This window comes from Metarhizium album, assembly GCF_000804445.1.
Source record: "Metarhizium album ARSEF 1941 chromosome Unknown scaffold_1, whole genome shotgun sequence".
In the NCBI taxonomy this organism is placed as follows: Eukaryota; Fungi; Ascomycota; class Sordariomycetes; order Hypocreales; family Clavicipitaceae; genus Metarhizium; species Metarhizium album.
Window position 1 is genome coordinate 632,684 of NW_024467575.1, and position 18,999 is coordinate 651,682.

General features: G+C 56.0%; 4 protein-coding genes across 4 annotated transcripts; 1 reads left to right on the forward strand and 3 right to left on the reverse strand.

Annotated features, from left to right (window-relative positions):
- Positions 1-1,502: 1,502 nt before the first annotated feature.
- Positions 1,503-5,443, forward strand: MAM_00183 (prolipoprotein diacylglyceryl transferase; the record flags this gene model as incomplete). The annotated part of the gene is made up of 4 exons (XM_040818983.1): positions 1,503-1,576; positions 1,722-1,909; positions 2,031-5,324; positions 5,397-5,443. 4 exons carry the CDS (start codon positions 1,503-1,505, stop codon positions 5,441-5,443), a joined length of 3,603 nt encoding a protein of 1,200 aa, XP_040682247.1.
- Positions 5,444-6,801: 1,358 nt separating this feature from the next.
- On the reverse strand, positions 6,802-10,145 carry MAM_00184 (Zn(2)-C6 fungal-type DNA-binding domain protein; the record flags this gene model as incomplete). Its single annotated transcript, XM_040818984.1, has 3 exons — positions 6,802-7,184; positions 7,249-9,026; positions 9,121-10,145. 3 exons carry the CDS (start codon positions 10,143-10,145, stop codon positions 6,802-6,804), a joined length of 3,186 nt encoding a protein of 1,061 aa, XP_040682248.1.
- Positions 10,146-13,170: 3,025 nt separating this feature from the next.
- On the reverse strand, positions 13,171-15,290 carry MAM_00185 (SAS complex, SAS5 subunit/transcription initiation factor IID, subunit 14; the record flags this gene model as incomplete). Its single annotated transcript, XM_040818985.1, has 6 exons — positions 13,171-13,194; positions 13,273-13,358; positions 13,459-13,848; positions 13,930-14,078; positions 14,343-14,377; positions 14,802-15,290. The coding sequence occupies 6 exons, from the start codon at positions 15,288-15,290 to the stop codon at positions 13,171-13,173; spliced, it is 1,173 nt and encodes a 390-aa protein (XP_040682249.1).
- A 1,432-nt stretch (positions 15,291-16,722) lies between these two features.
- Positions 16,723-17,979, reverse strand: MAM_00186 (ran/spi1 binding protein; the record flags this gene model as incomplete). The annotated part of the gene is made up of 5 exons (XM_040818986.1): positions 16,723-16,817; positions 16,883-17,011; positions 17,086-17,344; positions 17,479-17,664; positions 17,917-17,979. 5 exons carry the CDS (start codon positions 17,977-17,979, stop codon positions 16,723-16,725), a joined length of 732 nt encoding a protein of 243 aa, XP_040682250.1.
- Between the last annotated feature and the right edge of the window lie 1,020 nt (positions 17,980-18,999).

Here is an 18,999-nt window from a genome sequence, read left to right on the forward strand (position 1 = left end):
TGCTTTTGGGTACAAAGCGGCAGGTGGTAGGTAACCTTGAGACATGTTGCGCCGTTTTGATAGTGGCCCACCCCCTCAGCCTCGGCTCAGCAACTGGTGAGCTTCTAGAGCGCTTCAGTGTTCTCCAGTGGCAAACGTGGGATGGCTCGCTCAGCATTGCACTCGAGCCGATGTCCCCTTGTGGACAAGGAGTTGAGTGCCTGTTGTTTGTTTACGGAGAAGGCATGTACCCGAGTACGCAGTAGTAATCACAATCGGAGTCTTGCTTGGGTGTCCCCGCTTGCCGGTACGGAGTACTCCGTCCTGTTTGATAAGTAAGTTGCGTACCGACCAGGGGACATTGTTAAGGGTTATTTATTCCCTGGCGCGAAGCGGCGCCGAATCACCATCAGCGTGCGGGCGTGCATGTCTGCTCTGCCGCTCACAACTTGCGTATGCATGTGCCTTTATTTCATTTCTTCATCATCATCACCATTCATGTCTTTTGGCCATGGGCGAAGAAGAGGGGACGGGGCCCCCGATCGCTGCGTCTCCCATGTCCATCTCCGTCTCCCGTCTCCAATTCGGGCCCACCAGCCCGTCCCCAGTCCAACGCTCCCCCCATCTCCCCTATTTCCATCCCAGAATCCTCATCAACGATTGCTTGGTCCGGAGTACGGAGTACGGAGTAACTAACCGACTAGCAGCTTGACCCCCCCCTTATAGGCGGCACCTGTCCCTCCATTGGTCTTTCAACTGTAGGTTTAGCCGCGTTGGTTTTCTCAACCTCGCGCGCAGGCATGTGCCTTTGAATAGTCTTTGGAGCTGCTGGTCTTTCATTCGGGCTCGTGCCTCGCTCGCATCGCAGTCTTTCCTTGCTTTGTTCTGCATCGCTCCCCTGGCGACGAGCTAGCACGGGTGAGTGACGATCTCTATTACTATTTCCCTTCCCCCCTTGCCATCCCTTCTTCCGTACTCCGTACCTCCCTCTCTTTTCCCCTGGCGAGGGCCACCCCATTGATGAAGCACTGCACGTGTCGCGTCCCTGAGCTGCCAACGCCGTCTTGTCTGCAGTCGCTGATCTCTCTCGTAGACGACTCCGATCCACCACCGCCTGCGCGACGGTTTTGTCCCTCCTGCGACTATTGTGACGCCATTCCAGCGAGCAGATCCCTAGTTGGCCTCTTCCTAGTTCCTAGGTGACGCTCCGCAACGAGGGATAACCAGAACCCCCCTTAGTTCGCTTCGCTCTTTTCCCCCTCCCCGCTGCTTTCGACTTGTTGAAGCACTGCTTTGAATACGTCGGCTCATGTTTGACTCACCGGTCGTCGCTTTCTTCAACAACTCAGACGCCCTGGGTTTTCTCCTGTTCCAGCTTTCGAACTCGGGGCCCTCCACAAGTCGCTGTTACTTCTCGTCTTCCGTTTCGATATACCGGCTATTTCTGAGCATCTGTCAGGCCGCATCAATAGGAAAAGTAAAGTGTTTGGGGGTGCGACATCGACGGGACAAAGCAAACGACCATGTCGCTCAATGGTCTCGATGGCTCTCAACTGGTAGAAGCGTATGAAGCCGCAGCTGCTGAGCCTGGAGGCTGGTACGTACATAGTCGTGTGTTTCATTTCCTCTGCCACTGTACTCCAAAAGGGGCACTATGTCCATGGTCTCCGAGAGTCGAGACGATACCTCCTTGAGTGAGTTTTTTTTTCTCCCTCCATTATGCTGACCAGCTGGCTGTTTAGGTTTCTTCTCAAGTACGAAAGCCGAGATGAGATCGAAGTGCTTAGTCGCGGAAATGGCGGAATAGTCGAGGTGCGCAATACGATTGCTGCGTACGACGAGACGAGCCCATTGTATGGGTTTCTGAAATACCGGAGGCGGAATGTCATCATCAAATACCTGCCAGAGGACTGCTCGAGGATCATCCAAGGTATGTGCATGTACACCCTCTAGCTGCAGCGTCGGACAGATTGTTGTCTGGCCAGAATAGCGTCTGTCATTCTTGAATGTAAACTGAGTCGACTGACCGCAATACTTCCCATCCTCTCCAGCCCGCGTGGCTGTCCATTTCAACGCTGTCTGTGAAAGGTTCTCGCCGTACGACACAATCTTTGAAATAACCACTGCCGCCGATTTGAAAGACTCGAAGCTTTCTGCGGCCTGCTCCTTGCACACGGCGTCTTGCTCGACCTCATCATCAACCAGCTCTCTACGTCGGAGGCGACTGATGGAAATTGCCGAGGAGGAAGAGGAGGAACAAAGGGCCACGAAACGCCAATCCGTGCAGGACGCCGACAGGGGCAGGCCTGAGCCCTCTGCCGGTCGACCTCCGACGGCCGACCCTGTAACGCTGGACTCGGAGCTCGCATCCTCCCCTGAGAACAGCAAGTTTGCTGCGGCGACAACATCTGAGGTGCCCCAGTTCATCGGCGTTGATGAAGGTCCCACTTCGCCCGAGACCGACGTGCATACTTACGGCTCATACGCGTGCAGTAAGCCAAAGGTGAAGCTCGGTCCACGCCCTTCGGCCGATGTCAACGGTCGACCGCAAACCGCTGGCAATTTCCGGCCCGTATCTGCTATTCCTGCTGGCATCAAAATATTTGGCAAAGGCAGTAAGAAAGGCAACGGCAGGGATCGACAAGACTCCATTCCGTCGCCCCAAGAGGAGCTTGCAACTCTGAACTTTCCAGTGGCCGGAAACTCGGCGACCCTGCATGATGGTCAGGAGAGGCCGGCCACCAGTTCAGGCCTGTCCATAGACTCTCTACCTTCTCCCGTGTCCACCCCCAAAAAACCGACAATGAGCCGCGAGAAGGCGAGGTTGATGAAGGCCAAGCGGTTGCGGGATCAAAAGAAGAAAATGAGTATGCTGCCGCCGTCTGAACCGGCGCTAGTCGACAGCGAGGAGCTTCAGTATGCCGTGGATGAGGCCACGCCGGGGCAAGACGAAGCTATGTCGTGTTCCGACTCCCGTCATGACAGGGACAGGCGCCTTTCATCAAGCAAAGATGACTCTGGCGTCGTGTTGGAAACGGCGGCGACCCCTGTGGCTCCGAATGATCAGAACTCAGATCTCACACTTTGCAACTCTCACCCAGCGAGTCCTCTAGTTGAATCCTCTGATGCGGATAATTCCACGAAGGCTTCTTCGATCTCAGAGTCGACCGACGAGACGGTGCGCGCAAAAGAGGAGAAGCAGTCGCCAGAAACTGACGGGACATACGCTCATGGTTCTGTTGGCAGTAGCCTCGACGTGGCAACAGATGTCATCGACAGTCCGGCTGCCGGTGGACCTAATTCTGATGCGGCAGCGGTGGGCGACGAGGATATTCTCCAAGAGCCTTTGGATGCCTCTGAGGACTTGGGGCGAGTTGACAGTGGCGCCGCAACTTCGACAACAGGAGTCTCAGGGGCTTCCAAGGATGTCTCCGCGCAGTATGTTGATCAAATTGCCGATCAACACAACAGACTGGGGCAGAACACGCCGTCGCTTTCCGAATTCGCCGCAAATGGTATCGGCAACCTCGAAGAAAACAACGAGTCTCTCACTGGATCCTCGACACATCAACTTGACCTCGAGTCTCGACTCACAGTCCCAGTTATTTCTTCGGGAAAAGACGATGCTTCACCCACTTCCAACCCAAAGGTCTCGGCACCAGACTTCCTAGTCACCGAAAATGCTCACTCAGTAGAGACCGAAACGGACGCGGATGATGATGGCGAAGTCCACTCGGCTTCGAGGGAGAAGCAGACTCAGCACCAAATGCGGGTATTGCCCATACCAACGACAAACTTGAAGTCGAAGGGGAACTTGGAGGATGGGCTGCAGAGCGCGATAGTTGACGAGGCCACGCCGGCAACGGTTCTCAGAAGACCTCTCACCCCAAGTTTTCCCCCAAGTCCTAGTAAATCACAAGACGGCCACGCAGTCAGGACCGTATCAAACCCTGTTCGCGGCAATCTTATTCTTCCATCCGATGTGAACCCATTCTCAGCGCGGTCCACGAGCTCTGGTGCCGCCTACTTGCACCACATTGCGCAGCACCAACCACCGCACGGGAGCAACTTGATTATGAAGACAAACGTCGCCTCGGGTATCTCGGCGCGAATCAAAGCATTTGAACAGCGCTCTGCATCTACAGCAGAAGCACCGGCAGCAACGGCGAGAGAAAGACCCTCGTCAACTTTTTTTGCCGTCAAGAAACAGGAGCCATCTGGGTCGCTGTCCGTCTTGGACAGAGCAAATTCATTCCGACATCAGGCCCCTCCATCTCCGGAACGGACATTGGAATCCTCACCAGAAGCAGGAAGACGCAATCGGCCTGAACGGTCAGGCTCGGTGACCAGCCGCTTATCCATGTTTGAACCGCCTCCTGGATCGCGAAACCTTGAAGTCGTCCCTACAGCAGGCGCAAGCCGTGGACGGCCCGAATCCATCTCCGTTACCGCGCGCATCATTCGTGCTCCGAATCAACCGGCGGAGATGGGCTTCGAACCTCGTAGGGATCCATCCGAATACAACCCTCCAGAGTTGAAACAGTCGCCCCTTGTGGTGGACCACCAGGCGGCCTCGCCAGCAGACGACTGCCCAACCGCCGAACCGGCGGCTGAGCACCCAAGCGAAACCCAAGAGCAAGGGAGGTCGGGCAAGTCTGGACAATCATCCTTTAGCATCGTGAAGGGCTTCATCAAGGAAAGACGCAAGTCGGTGACTCTAGACGGAAGCAACCCTGCCCAGTCGCCCACGCGACAAGACACGATGCATGCCAATGGCGCCTTGTCTCCTCGTTTGTCCATGAGCAGCCACCCGTCGTCACCTGGCAAGGACCATGATGTCGTCTCGTCGCCCACAGATTTGGGTCCTGGAGATGATGGCAAGTCCGGTAGTGGGGACAAGAAGCTTTCGCGAACCGGCCGATTCATGCACCGTCTCTCTCAGCTCTCCGGATCTCGTTCCAAGAACAATTTGCCGGCTACACCCACGTCGGCGACAAAGGTCGAGACCCAAGAAGCCGTCCAACTGCGCCCATCGACCACCGGGAGCCCCACCATTGTGTCCTACATGGGCGACGTCAATGTTCAGTTCCCGGACAACCTGCTCTGGAAGCGGAGAAACATGTGCCTCGACTCTCAGGGGTACCTGATCCTGAGCGCTTTGCCTGCCCAGAACGGCCGACCGGCACAAGGCACGAAACGATATCATCTCGGCGACTTTCGCGCGCCGTATGCCCCGGATGTGGAGGTACAAGAACTCCCCAACAGCGTGGTTCTGGATTTTGTCGAGGGTTCAGGGATCCAGGTGGCATGCGAGGATCGCGCCGGACAATTGAGGGTGTTGCAGAGTAAGCCGTGACGAACTTTGACTGGGTACTGCTGCGAAGACTTGACGAAATGGAAACTGACAATTCTTGTAGCCCTCCAGGAAGCCCACGCCGCTCGTGGTAGCACGTATGCACTCTAAGCGCCGGTGCCTGCAACCCGTATCTCCCGCTGCGCTTGATCCGTCTCGTCTTCTTCCTTTCCTTTGTTGATTCAAAATACCCCATCTGCCTGTTCCGGTGGCCGCTTGCTTTCTGCCTTGTTTTCCACCTGCACATTGTACAAGCATCGTATACCAACCTACATGACTCCGTTTTGCCCGAACCTCTTGTTTGTCACGGCACGCCCTGCGACGACACGCCGGCATTTCGCCGACCGAACCCGCATGCAGTCCTTTGCATACCTCCTTTTCGTTGCCGTTCATCATCGTTGTCTGGTTGAAGAAAATACCCTTTTTTTTTGGGGACATGAAAAGAAGACTTTTCTCCTTTTGTTTCTGTTACTCTTGCTGCTGCTCCTCCTGTTGCTGCATCAGTCTTTAATCGGTATACCGAAGAGCGGAGCGATTCATCTTCCATTTAGTTCAGCCATATCAGCCATGTAGCCTAGTCGTGAGAGTCGAGGAGACTGCGCGCGCAACCTGTACGCTCTGTCAGATGTTGCCTTTTAATTTTAGTCTTGTACTCGGTGCACAAACTGCTGCCCTTGGTAGGCTGCTGGGACGGTGCCTCGGTCCAGTCTGTGCGTGCACGGCTGATGGGGAGGAACGGGAGAGGCACGGAATCGAGTCGTACGAAAGCGCTCTAGCCGCCGTGCGTGCCCATACGTACATGATTCGGCCGATGCCACGGGGACCAAAGTACGGAGTACAGTTGCAGCTTTGCGTGTCTCTAGAAGCCCGACTATTTTTAAATACAAGTTCCGCGACGGGCCCCCATGTCAAAACTTTTGTCTTGCGTGCTCGCGACCCCGGCGACCCCGCGCCGTGGCTCGCGTCTCCGTGCCCCGTTGAGAACAATGGGAATCAGTGCCAAGGATGTCGTGGTCCAGAAGTTTGCGTGTGATTCTACCCCATGGATGTGATACCTACAGTGGCCGCCGTGGTAAAACCAGACTAAACTGACAGAGGCCCCCCCAAAGAACAGCACCAAGCTGGCACAGCAGCACCGACCGGTATGAAGCAATTCCAAAACACCACCGCGCAGTAGCAAACGTTTTTTTTTCCCGAGCCATTTCGCCAACCAACTCGCTGTAAAATGAGACAAAATGAGAAATCGCCCCCTTGTACCTTGTAAAAGTAGTAAACCCAACTGTGACGGGAAAAAAAGAAGCGGGGCGTGTAAAGGAGCCATCGCATCGCATCGATTGCTATCGCTTTCATCAAATCATTTTCGTTACCAGACATCAAATGCGGGGTCTATTCTCCCGCGGTTCGGCTTTTTTTGGTGTTGTTTCTTTTTTTTTTTAAAAAAAAGGGAAATTGTTCCAAGACACAAGGACTCAGCCGTGTGCACCGGCATTTCCGTTCGTCGAGCCGGGTCCGTCAATGCTAGAAAACTGCACGGGATCCATTGCCATGTACTCTAGCAGGTCCAACCCGCCAACATTGACGCCCTCGGCGGTCATGGCAACGGAGCTGTCTCCCATGTTTTGGAAGAAAGCTGGGCCGGTTGGGAGGTACCACATCTCGTTGCCTGGGTTGTCCCAGCCCTCGAAGAGGTGCATGTCCACGCCACTGGGAGCAGCCCCGTTGTTTTCGACATGCGCTGCCGGCGTCGACGGTCCTACAGACGACGCGCTGGGATAAGGGAAGTTGCCGGTAGACAGGTCGAATGGCGTAGCTGAGATGTTGTTACCCTCGACGCTGGGCGAAGCGGGCCGATCTACGGAGAGCGCCCAAGGTCAGCCCAGAGCCACCAGAATTCAAATCGTGATCCAAGCACTTACATTGTCCAGTGAGGCCTTCTCGCAATTTCTGGGCGTGTTTGCCGACCCAGCTCGCAGTGTGGTCGCCGTGGCCGGCCGCCGCCGCAGCACCGGGCACGGTGCCCTCGGGCAGTGGAGTTTGATCCTTCCCAGAGCCCTGCTGCATAGTCGGCGCCTGGATGAAACGATTTCTCAGTCGACTCGTCAGTGTCTCGAGGAGATCGGCAAACCGGATACCCAGATGGACGTCGTCTACGACGCAGTTTCGAAGTGCCTCCACGGTAGCATCCATGAGTTCGATACTGAGCTTTACATCGGATCGCGGGGCACCCAAAGCAAATGTCTTTAGCAAGAACATGGCTCCACTGATGATGCGGAAGTAAGTACGGACCGGAGCATGCTTCAGGTAGCCGCCCGGCAGAAGTCCCTCGACCACGGTGCGCAGCAGGTTTCTACACCCGTCAACGACCTCTCGGACGTATTCTTGATCGTTGATGGTGAAGCCGCCAAGCTGTCCGAGTGGCAACTTGCCATAGTTTATCATTGTCTGCGGGGACAGTTGAGTCGGTCCGTTGGTGGCCTGTCCATCGGCATTGTGGCCATTCACATTCTGTCCGGCATTGCTGGCGCATCGCTCCACTACTGCCTGGAGGGACAGGGAATTGACGTAGATGCGGACGTACTCGTATTCAATGGTGAGAATGTGCCGGATAAACTGGGGGAGGCGGAAGAGTTCAAACTCCCTGTACCAGTCTTTCAGCAAAGGGCTGTACTCTCGAAGCAGCTCCACATATCGCCCCGTCTGGATGATTTCCGTGGTGTATTTTCTGGAGCGGAACAGTTTCTCATTGCCAACGTGCATCGCATTGCTAATTCCCGCCCAACAGTGGATAATTTGATCATCAAGTTCCAGATCGGGCACGTAGTTGAAGCCGTTCACCATGGAGGACGTGCTCGGGGTGTTTCCATCGCTGGTCGCGGTGCGCCGCCTTGTCACGGCTGGGTCCGCTTTGCGAAGGTGTTCTGGAGTCATGCTTGTCCAGCCCAAGCGACCAGCCAGCTGTGAGGTGTATATGAGCAACAGACGCTTGATTCGGTTGGCTCTCGTTCTGTAGGCTTCGTCCATGTACTCTGGACGCGTAATTGTATCGTCCTTGAGCATCTCGTCGATATCATCGAAGACACCCAGTTCGTACGCAAGACCCATGGCAGTGCTGAGAAGCATCCAGCACATACGGTCACTTCTCCAAGCCGGCTCCAGCCAGCTCTCAATCCTCTTACCTCCAAAACCAGCACCTACGTTCCTGCTTGGGTCGTCCGAAGCAGCCATGGGTCCACTGTTGTAGTCGGGAAGCATGAGCTCGTCGGTAGCTTCCTGAGGAGGAAAGTGCAAGGCACGAGGGTGCCACTCCGTCAAGATCAGCAAAGATTCAATGGTTCCTAGCGTTCGCAGGCTGCCTTTCCTCATACCACGCCAAGGCGCAGTGCTGCTTGTATCCGTCTCCTCAATAATCATGGACGAGGACCCCGGGCCACCAGAGCCGCAGAACCCACCACCAAAGGCCTCCTGGCCCCACAGGCAGCGCTCGATCATCCCTCGGAGGTATGTCCAAAGCTGCTCTGGGATGGCATGCGAACGACAGTGACCACCCGTTCCGGGCATTTGACGATATCTCGAGGAGATGGTAAGAAGAGTGACAGTGAGGATAGGTTCTTCGGTAAGGAGGGTAAGATGAGAGGCGGGGTCGCTGAAGGTTGGTGGCGAAATGGGCGTCATGGGCGACAGGTACTTATAGTAGCTATGAGGGACAGGAGATGGCGTAAGCATCGGATGACTTCCCGAATTCGTAGACCAAGGATGGCTCGACTTTTGGCTGCTGCTGATGGACTTACTAGTCAATGTACTCTATAGCCTCTTGGGCAGTGAACCAGCCAGCTCTCACAAAGCGGAACCTTGACCAGGCACGCAAGGCCTCAGCGTATCCAGGCTGAGCTCTCAAAGCTGGCTGCTGCACGAGAACGGGATCGACAGGCTGCTGCTGCTCCTGCGTCTGTTGCGGTGCGGTATCTTGAAACTGGCGTGGGGGCACACGGTGTTCCGCCTCGGGCTTTGCGCTGGACATGGACGTCGGCCTGGGGACGTCCCTACTCGCGGTGTCCTGTGGCGTGGGCTGATGGGCTGGCGCCGTGGTGGCCGAGGCGATGCTTCCCTCACGCCCATGGTTGTTCGCAGCGGGACTGTTCGAGTCAGCACTGTTGACCCTCTTGTTGCCAGACGACTCGACAACAGACCTGTCGGTTGCAGCCTTGTAGAGTAGGTCTAGCGCGTCATGGGGGTTGTACACTGCACGGCGCATAGCTGTCTGAGCCTCGAGGTTTTCCAGATTGGCGTCGCCGTCACCGTCGAGCTCGGAGTCTCTGCGCTGCCTCGGCTTGCTCGCATCGGGTCGGCGCAGGGGATGGCTGCGGCCATGGGAGCCGCCAGGAGTGAGCGGGACTTCACTGTAAAAGCGACGGTCGAGACGAGGAGGCGGGCTTTCACCGGCATGAAGCCTCTTGCGGCCGTTTCGAACAATGTACTCATCGACGTCGCTGCCTTCGTCGTCGTCGGTCTTTCGCTTGCGGCGAGTGGCGGAAAAGAAGCACTCTTTGCTCTCGCGGCGGCAGCGCACGCATGGCGGGTCGTGAGGGTTGTCGACGCTGCCCAGGTCGCACCGAACTTTGCGGCGGCGGCACGGAATACAGGCCTGGTAAACGCGCTTGTGCTGAGGATTCTGGGCTGAGGATTGCCGCGGGCCTGGTGCGTCTCCAGCTCCCGACGACGACCCCGTCTGGTGCGATTGCTGGCGGGCACCAGGCGTCGCAGAGACGCTAGGGCTTGATGCAGCAGTTCCAGCACCGTACTGAGGTTGGGCCATGCCGGGCGAGGCGAGGCGAGGCGAGGCAGCAACAGGGCGCCGCGACGTTGCGACAATGCGTTGTTGTTGGGACTTCGGTTTGCGGCGGATTGCGAGGGCAAGTGCAGTCCAAGGGCCGCGGAGTGCCGTGGAGAAGCGTTAGTGGTCAGCGTCCCCGTGGGCAAAGAGAAAAGCGTCAGCAAAAGGCGGGCAGTTAAATGAGTGGGCGGGGGAAGAAATGCGCGGTGAAGCGGACGAGCGGGTGGAGTTGGCGCTCGGGGTTGGGAGTCGTCTGCGCCGCGCAGCGCTGGTGAGTCTGGTCACTGGTGTCTGTCTCTCTGCCTCTGCCCGGGAGGAAGCGGGGTCTGATGGAGGGCGTGCCGAGTCGGTCTCCATTGACCGTTGTGCTTCGTGCGTCCGGGGGCGCTGGTTTGCCGACTAGGCAAGCAAGAGTTACTCGGCGGCCAAAAGCGTTGAGAGTTTTGTACGAGAGGCGAGATGCAATGCCACACATGCGATGTGACGGTCAGGCTGCCGTCTTGTCGGCCCCCTGACTTGGACGGGACGGACTTGGGACGGGACTATGGGTGATGAGTGTAAAGGGCCAAGATGCAACTTGTTGAATGTCAAAAACTCTACGGCGGAGTACGGAGTCAGTGGTGAGCGTGGAGTCGTGTGGCCGTGGCGGGAGCTGAGATCATCTCCGCAGCCCTGTTGCAGGGGAAAGCGGAAGGTCCAGGTGCGCGCTGTTCCCTAAGTGGGGTACTGTGGAAAGAGGAAGGAAGGACAGAACAGCGGGAGAAGGAGCTGCCAGAGTTCTGAACAAGCCAACGTGAATACCTACGAGTACCTACCTAGGTAGGTACCTACCTATTCTCGAGTACTTGAGTAAGTAAGCACCTACTTGTAGGCTACCAGTACTTATCAACTTGGAAGGTAGACTTTCCAACCACATGAGCACCCCCCCCTCCCCCTCGGTACGGAGCACGTACCTGGAAGCAATTTGTCACTCTGGGGATCTTTTGACTCGGGCGTCAAAGTGAAAGCCTATTTTTGCTTCCTCATCCACCTTGCCTGCTGGCTTGAGGTTGACCTTGCCCTCTTTGAGCAATCCGGACATTGGCCTTACGTACAAAGTAGCAAGTGCTTTGCAGTCTCCGCCGGGTCCGTAAAAGCGGGCCCCCCGCCCCCTCATCAATCATCAATTTCCGGGAGCCACGCCCACGCCGACGGGGAGACATTGGCCGACGGGGCCGACGGTTGCGAAGTTGCTCAAGTAGTACTGTCAAGTTGGCACAGATGCCCAGGAGGAACCCTTCTATCACCTTGGACGTTGCAAGGATGTCGACACCCAACACCCAACACTCAACCCGGCCCACAATCCAGATGCCCCCCGTGGCCGTCGGGTTGGTTGTCTTTCGGTGCCGTGGCAGCCTTTTGACGTCCCTGATGCCACACACGGATGCGGTTCAATCCCGCTCGACGACTTTTGATGCCGCATCATTCCAGAATGCGCACGCATTGCTTCCCTTTCACGCGGCTGAGTCGTGTTTATTTTTTTTTTTCCCGTCCCCAATGCAGTGTCGTGTTCGCATGCCGTCGACGTTGGCTTTGCTGCCGCCATGCGCAAGCTCACCAATGACAACTGGCAATTCGTTGGCCGTTGGCCAATGACAACCCACCTGCTCCGTGCTCCGTGCTCCGTACTCCGTTCTCCGTACCTCGTGGCCAAACGGCAGAATTCGTCGTCTTCGCAGTCGCACACGCAGCCAGGCCAGATAACTACCGTCCTTTTTGTGCGGACCTCTCGTCGCTCCATCTCGTCGCTCCATCTCGTCGCTGCCATTGCCGACTCCACCTCCAGGGCAAGGCATCTTCGTTCAGGCCCGTCTTCTATCCCGACAGGTTGCCGGCCACTCACAGCGCGCTCCGTGTCAATTTGCGAAGTCGACGTCGACGAGAGTCGTGTCAGTGTCGTCATCAAGTGCCGCGTAATACACGGTCGCCCATTTCTGCCGGTACCCTGATACCAGACCGAAGAATTCATCACCCGCCCACTCCGCACCTCGTCCCGTCACCACGGTGCCCCGACGGACAGACACCAGAACCTGGCACACCGGCCGACAACCACCATCGCCGCCATCACCACCATCGTTCCGCAGCTCTGCTCGGCTTCAACCGCTGCACCTCGGCCCACACACCACCTTTCCAACAGGCTCGACAAACGATAAAGAGACGCGGCGCCGGCCCCGTCGCGCACGACGCTACCCACAACACCGCACAGCTCCGGGGCAAGCTGCCTCGTCCCTGTCGAGGGGTCGAGGGGCGCCCCCGCGACTCCGTGACATGCCTTGTAGAACAGAAATCCAGCACATCGCAGCCATCAACTCCTCACTGCCAGGAATACATTGACTGCACCATGTACTCCTTACGCGTTCACCACACCAACCCCCACCGTCAGTCGCGGGTATACCCGTCAAACGTACGTAAAATAGCAACCGACCAACCACTTGCATAAACAGACCATGCCGGGGCCAGCGCTCATCGAGTCGAGATGGAAAGACACCGAGGCAAGGAAGAAAAAAAAAAGATGAAAAAAAAAGACTATTCATTCATTCCCAACCCCACTTTTACGAGAACCTAAAGCGTTTTATAAACAATCAAATAAATAAAAACCTCTCTTCACTCCCTTTCTACTCCATACACTGAGAAGCCCCCCCTCCTCAGTCCCCAGTCACCCTTGCACCCGCCCAGCCAGGCTTCCTCCTCCCAACCTTGATCCCTAAATTTTGAAGAAACCCCAGAAATCCCAGCTACAGAGTACATCTTTGCGTGATATTGCCGGCCAAAAGTATCCATCAAGGAACAAGGACTCGATCCGAACCCCGTCAACCCTGGCATAGATGGCAGCCCGTGCGTGGCCCTGCCATGTCCCCCCGCCCTTTCCCCTCATTCGTCACAAAGTTTCTTAATGCATGCGCGCCAAGGGCAGCAGCCCCGCGTCGTTGCTGGGAAATTACGAAGCAAAATATATGAGTAGCCGTTTTTAGTTGACCAATCCCTTCTTCGACTGTGACACCTGTCAGGAATTGGGCGTTTTTTTTTCTTTCCTCTCATCAAAGCGCGCGGGGGGGGGGGGTTAACGTACCAAGTGCTCCCACAGTTTCGTCGTCAGCATATCCGGCATGGTATAGAGGTCAATTGAGAACTCCCCGGCTTCAGCAAGGTTGTCGACTATTAGCTCATACGCATTTCAAACATCAACAACTCCGAAGACATTCCCCGGCGCGGACAGAACAAAGCAGCGGGAGAGCGGCCGAGGGGCAAAACTCACCTTCCACATCACTCCGTATATAGGTATCCGGACCTTTGTTTTCGTTGATCAGTTGAATGACGCGCAGCAGGTCCTCCTCCTCGAGTTTTTCCAGTGCCTCGGCAATCTTCTCGTAGTCGTACTTTTGCCCGCCCTTCTTGCCGGCAACAGCCTTCTTCTTTTGGCGATCGTCGTCGTTGGGCAGAGGACCAGTTTCGCGCAGGCGTTCCTGCAGAACTTGCGACGGGTTCTTGAAGGTGACTGTATGGGTTGCCTCATATTTCTCCTCTTGAAAGTTCAGGTCATGGATGATGGGCGCCAGTTTCGTCTTTTCGGTTGTGTAGCAGTCGATGCTGATTTCGAATTCGCCCCAGCCTTCGTTGCTGCAGAGAAATGGAGGCTTCATAAAGGCTGAATATCAAGGAGCACACAGTCAGCGCAAGCTCCAGCAAGCCAGGTCCAGGCGACACAGTTAGCCAGGCTTCAACTCACTTTGAGTGGGGTTTTCAAAGGTGGGATGTAGGTTGTAGACAACCTTGGTGAACACATCGGCAGGCCTCTCGTTGCCTTCTTCATCCAACAGGTGTAATTTCAAGCTCCATTCTCGCATAGGAAAGTCGGCTACTGGGGACGGCTTGTCACTATCACACCAGCCACAATTAGCATCTGCTCAGAGGGGCCGTCAAAAAACACTGATCCTCCTTTCAGCAATTTCACTTTCGTCTTGTCATTGCTCCATGACCGCCGCGGCGCGCATGGCCTGTAGCTCACAGCACGCAGCCCAATGGCAAAAATCGACCTTGGATAAAAAAAAAACAAATCGTGGTCGTCCATTCGTCGGTTTTGGATGGGGAAGTTGGTTTTTTTTTTTAAAGGAAAAAAAAAAATCGTGGCAAGTTGCTTACATGATATGCTGCTCGGTGACGACCTTAACTTTCCTCTGTTGATCGTTAGTACTCTTCCTCGTCCGAGGCGGCATCGTGGGAAACAATGTTTTCCGTCAATGGAAAGCCCGCGCTGCTTTCCCGTCGTTTTCAGCAGCTCTGGTTACGGACGGTGTAGGACGAGAAGCAAAAGGAGAAAAGAAAAGACAAGAATACTCGAGGAAGATGGACAGATTCACGCGAATGCGAATACGGGGGAAATACAAAAGAGAAGAGGACGGCAGGGTCCACGGCAGACGGCAGTGAGCCTCAAGCGTCCTCGCAAGCAGAATGAACAGAAGCAAGGAGGAAGGCGGGACGGGACCGCAGACGGGTAGGCAGAAAGATGAGCCAGAGAAAAAAAATAGCCGACATTGCCCAAGTCGTGAGCAGCCCAAGCACGAACACGAGCGTGTGCAGCTCATGGCCCCGAGAACAAACACGAGCAGGCAGGCTGTTCTCTTCGAGGCAGGCATCGAAAGGCGCCGTCGGCCGGCTGTCGAGCAGGCGGAGTGCCCAATTGACAGGCCCTTTGCGGCCGACAGTCAACAACGACGGCTCCAACGCTCGCTCTGGCTCGTTCGCTCGGGTGCGGGTGTGTCTGCTGTGTGTCTGCTGTGTGTCTGCCGCCCGTCGCTCTCGTCCTCGTTCGTCCCAAGTCGATCCCGCCCCGCGATCTTTCTCCTTCGCACCAGCTCTCGGCTGCTCCGCGCGACTGCCTTGTCCTGCCATCTCCGTCCATTCTAACCAGCATGCTGGCCAGCGAGGAGACCGGGCCCACGGGGCACCATGAAGGGTGTGAAGAAGAGCACATGGGCATTGGGGGGGAGTGCAAAGCCAACCAGCAACTGCAGACGGCCGAGGCCGATGCCGCCGCCCGGAGGCGAAGGGGGTTTCAAAAAGGGTCAGCCAACGTACCTCGACCAGCATTTTGGCGGCTGTCTTGATTTCCCGGTGTCCTTGAAGCAGAATGAATTGGACACGGCTCGAAATGGCTCCCGTACCGGTCCCGGTTCCGGTTCGCTGGTTATCCCTTCTCTTTCTGCGTCGAGTCTCGAGTAGCACAACTGAGGACGGAAAGAAGACAAAAAAAAAAAAATGACTGGATGGAGAATTCGCAAAACTTGGCCAGGGCGGTTGAAAGACGGACAGAAGACAAGCGGCAGGCACGGGAGAAGGAGAGAGAAAAAAAAATAAAGAATTAAATACACCAAATCGGTCGACGCTGCGACTCAGTCAAGGATCCGGTCAAGGGACGAATCGGGAGAGCAAATCCGCGTGCGGTATTATAAGTCAGATCTCGTAGGGCCGTCAATTGCGATGGAGCGAATACATCCGAGGATAGGATGCGATGCGATGCGATGCGACACGAGGTGGAGGAACGGGAGTCGGAGATTCGGGCTGGCGACTGGAAGACGTCTGATGTGGACTTTGGACTTGGGTCAGTCAAGCGTGGTCAAAATGGTCGAACGGTCGAGCGGTCGAGCGGTCGAGCGGTCGAGCACCCGCGCTCCAGGCCGCATGCAGGCTGCAGGCTCCAGCTCCAGCGCTCCAGGCTCCAGGCTCCGCGCCCGGGGCAGACCTCGACTGACAGGCTGCTGATTTTTACTATTCGTGGCTGGCTGGCCTGGCCTGGCCGGCGGCTACCGACTTCCACTGGTCCAGTGTGGTGCCAGAGGCTCAGAGCTCCCCCCAGAAGCCCCCGAGCCCCCCCGAGCCACTGGCTGGCGCTCGGGCTCATGCTCTCCACCACCTTGACATTGTCTGGCTACTGCTTCACTTCACGTCTGCCCCTCTGCCCCTCGACACTCGCATGCCCGTCACACAAACCTACGCATGCGCCAGCATCCCCATTCGCCGGCGTCTCGTTTTCCACTTGACATTGTGTTCATTACTTTGTGTTGTGACCTGATGCTTCGGAGATGCTATCTACCATTTGCTACCCTTGCTTGGGAGGGGGAAATTGCGCCGCTTGGGTCCCAATTCTCGCCCACAATACGTTCCTCAGCCCATGGATTGTCCATTCAACCAATTTTTTTTTCTCACCTTCTTTGTAGTCTGAATCCGCTTCGTTCCCCTTTCCGAATTGTTCTCAGTCCAGTGAATTAATAGAAAGAAAAAGAGAGAGAGACAGACACTGTGGCTTTCCTTTTTCGGGTTGGCTTCGGTACTGGGGGCGTTGTTTTCAAGGATGCAATATTTTCGCTGCTGGGATGACACTGAGCGCTGATGTGGCAATGGGGGAAGGGTAAAAAGGGGGAGAGGGTAGTGATGTCAGGTTGGTGGCAGGGGGGCAGCAGCTCTTCCTGCTTCGTGAACTGCAAGAGCATGACGATTTCTGCATGGCCGAGCATCTGGCCACTTATTCGGGCTTGTCAGCCGAACCGTCCTCCTTGCCGAAAATCACCTCGTTCTCCTTCTGGGCCTTCAAGAAAGCATCCTTGAATAGATTGGCGTCTAAGGCATCCTGGGTCAGTATACAAGACCGCTGCTGTGCAAAAGCATTGGCGCGCAAAACTCACTCTCAGTGTTGGCAAAGCGAATGGCAAGGGTGCAAGCCTCGGGTTCGCCCTCACTGACATCGGCAGCGGCATTCCATACCCAGCTGCGGTCAGAGCCGACGTTTGGGGAAAGCTTCATTTCGGGCACGACTAACACGAAAGGATCAGCCGACCGCGGTTGCTCAACCACTCCTTCATCCACCCACGGACGAGGAAAAACGTACTGTAGTGGTTGGCGCAGACCTTGAGCGTCTTGTCGCGTCGCATAACCAATCTAGTCTTGCCGTTCTCCTTGTGCTTGAGCAGACGGACATCACCAGTTCCGCGCTCTTTCCACTCGCTAGATTCTTTGGAGAACTTGAAAAGCTTTGCGCGCATTTTGAAAAGCTGCTCCTCCGACTCCTCGTTGGTTTTGGTCTCGACCTTTTCGGTGAGCTTGATGACGGGCTCAAAGTGGACATCCTCGCTTTCAGGGGGCTCGTCCTGCAGCAACCAACGCGGTCAGTCGTCTACTCTCAATCATCCACCATGGACACGTAGTTCTCAATTCAGTCCAAGAATCCCCCGAGCCATGACAGCGCGGACGTGTTTGCCGTGATTTGCGCGTGAAAACGTACCTCACCGGCCTCGGCCTTGGCAGCCTCCCGCTGGGCCTTGGCGCTGCCAGAATTGTCACCACGATCCTCGTCTTCGTCCTTCTTCTCCTTCTTCGTGCCGCCTCCAAACATGGAGAAAACGGCCGACGAGGTCACTGGCTTCTCATCGGCAGCGGCACTTGCGGGGTCGGAAGCGGAACCAGCAGCCTAGCCATCATGTAATTAGCATCAAGAGGCCATCGGACAACAAAAAGAAAGAGATTAGCAAGCAAGCGTGGCAGAAACGCGATGCCAAAGGGGCTCTTGCCAGCCTGCACATGATGATGAGGGCGCGCAGTCGGCCGTGGACCAAAAAAAAAACCCCCCAACGGCCGACAGCACGCGCCACCATGGACCAGGTCGACGGTTCCAGTGCGGGACGAGGACAAGACAGTCTCTGCAGAAAGGGGCGGTCCATACCACGGCGGTCTCGACGGGCTTGGTCTCGTCGACCTTGGGCTCGGTGTTCTCAGCGCCAGACATGTTTGTTTCTTCGGGGAAGGGGGCAGGGGTCGCGAGTTGAAAACGGTCCAAGACTTGTGTGAAAGGAGAAACTGGATGCCTTCACCACTAGAACAGTCAGCCAAGTCAGCCGGTCAATCACGACAAAAGCAGGCTCTGGGCTTTAGAAGAAAAAAACAACGCCGTGCCCACCACAGGTTTGTTCCCAGTCTTTGTTGCCCCTTCAGCCCTCTCGACTCTCCACTGTCTGGCACTTCGGGCATTTGCGCCCCACCAAGGAGAGCCAGAGAACCAGAGAGCCAGGCGGGGTGCCGCCATCTGTGGGTAGCCATGGAATATGAAATTCATGATGAAATGCACTCACAGGAACTAGTGTACTGTGACAGTTGCAAGGAAAACCGAAAGGTCTGCAAAGCAAAAGTCTCTGCGAAAAAGACGTCGGTCGTCCACGTGCCCGCTTGTGCTACCCTGTCAGCGGTGGCGCCTATGTACATATACTACGTACATCGTAGTTACATACATACATTAAGTAGGTGCCTAGGTACTTACGTAGGGGTGCCCCTCCCTCCCCTCCTCCTCCTCTCCCCCTCCTTATCATCATCATCATCTTCGTCACGTGTTAGCTCCACCTGGTGTGAAGGGCCGGCCGAGAAAGACATCCGCAGCACGGTGTCTTTCAGTTCTGTTACCCCATGCCGCCGGCGCCCTTGAAACTAGGACCAGTCTCTCGACTTGCTCACTCGCGTATTGCGCAAGGTGTCAACGATCCATGTGACCTCCTGTATCATTTGCCCCAGGGCGTCGCAGGTTCCCAAACTCGCCTGCTGCCCTCACCGCCCCTGCTCACCCAGACGACAGCAACAAGACTCGACGCGGAGGGCGTGATTGCCGGGTCGATAGATGTTTGCCTCGTCAACTTGAGAACCCGTCCTCCATAAGCCTACGAGGCAGGTACATCAGACACAGTTGCCTAACCGCCGGCAGTCGCCTTCTCACCCAATACCACCCAACCTTTAAGAGTCTGATACATCACAATCCCAC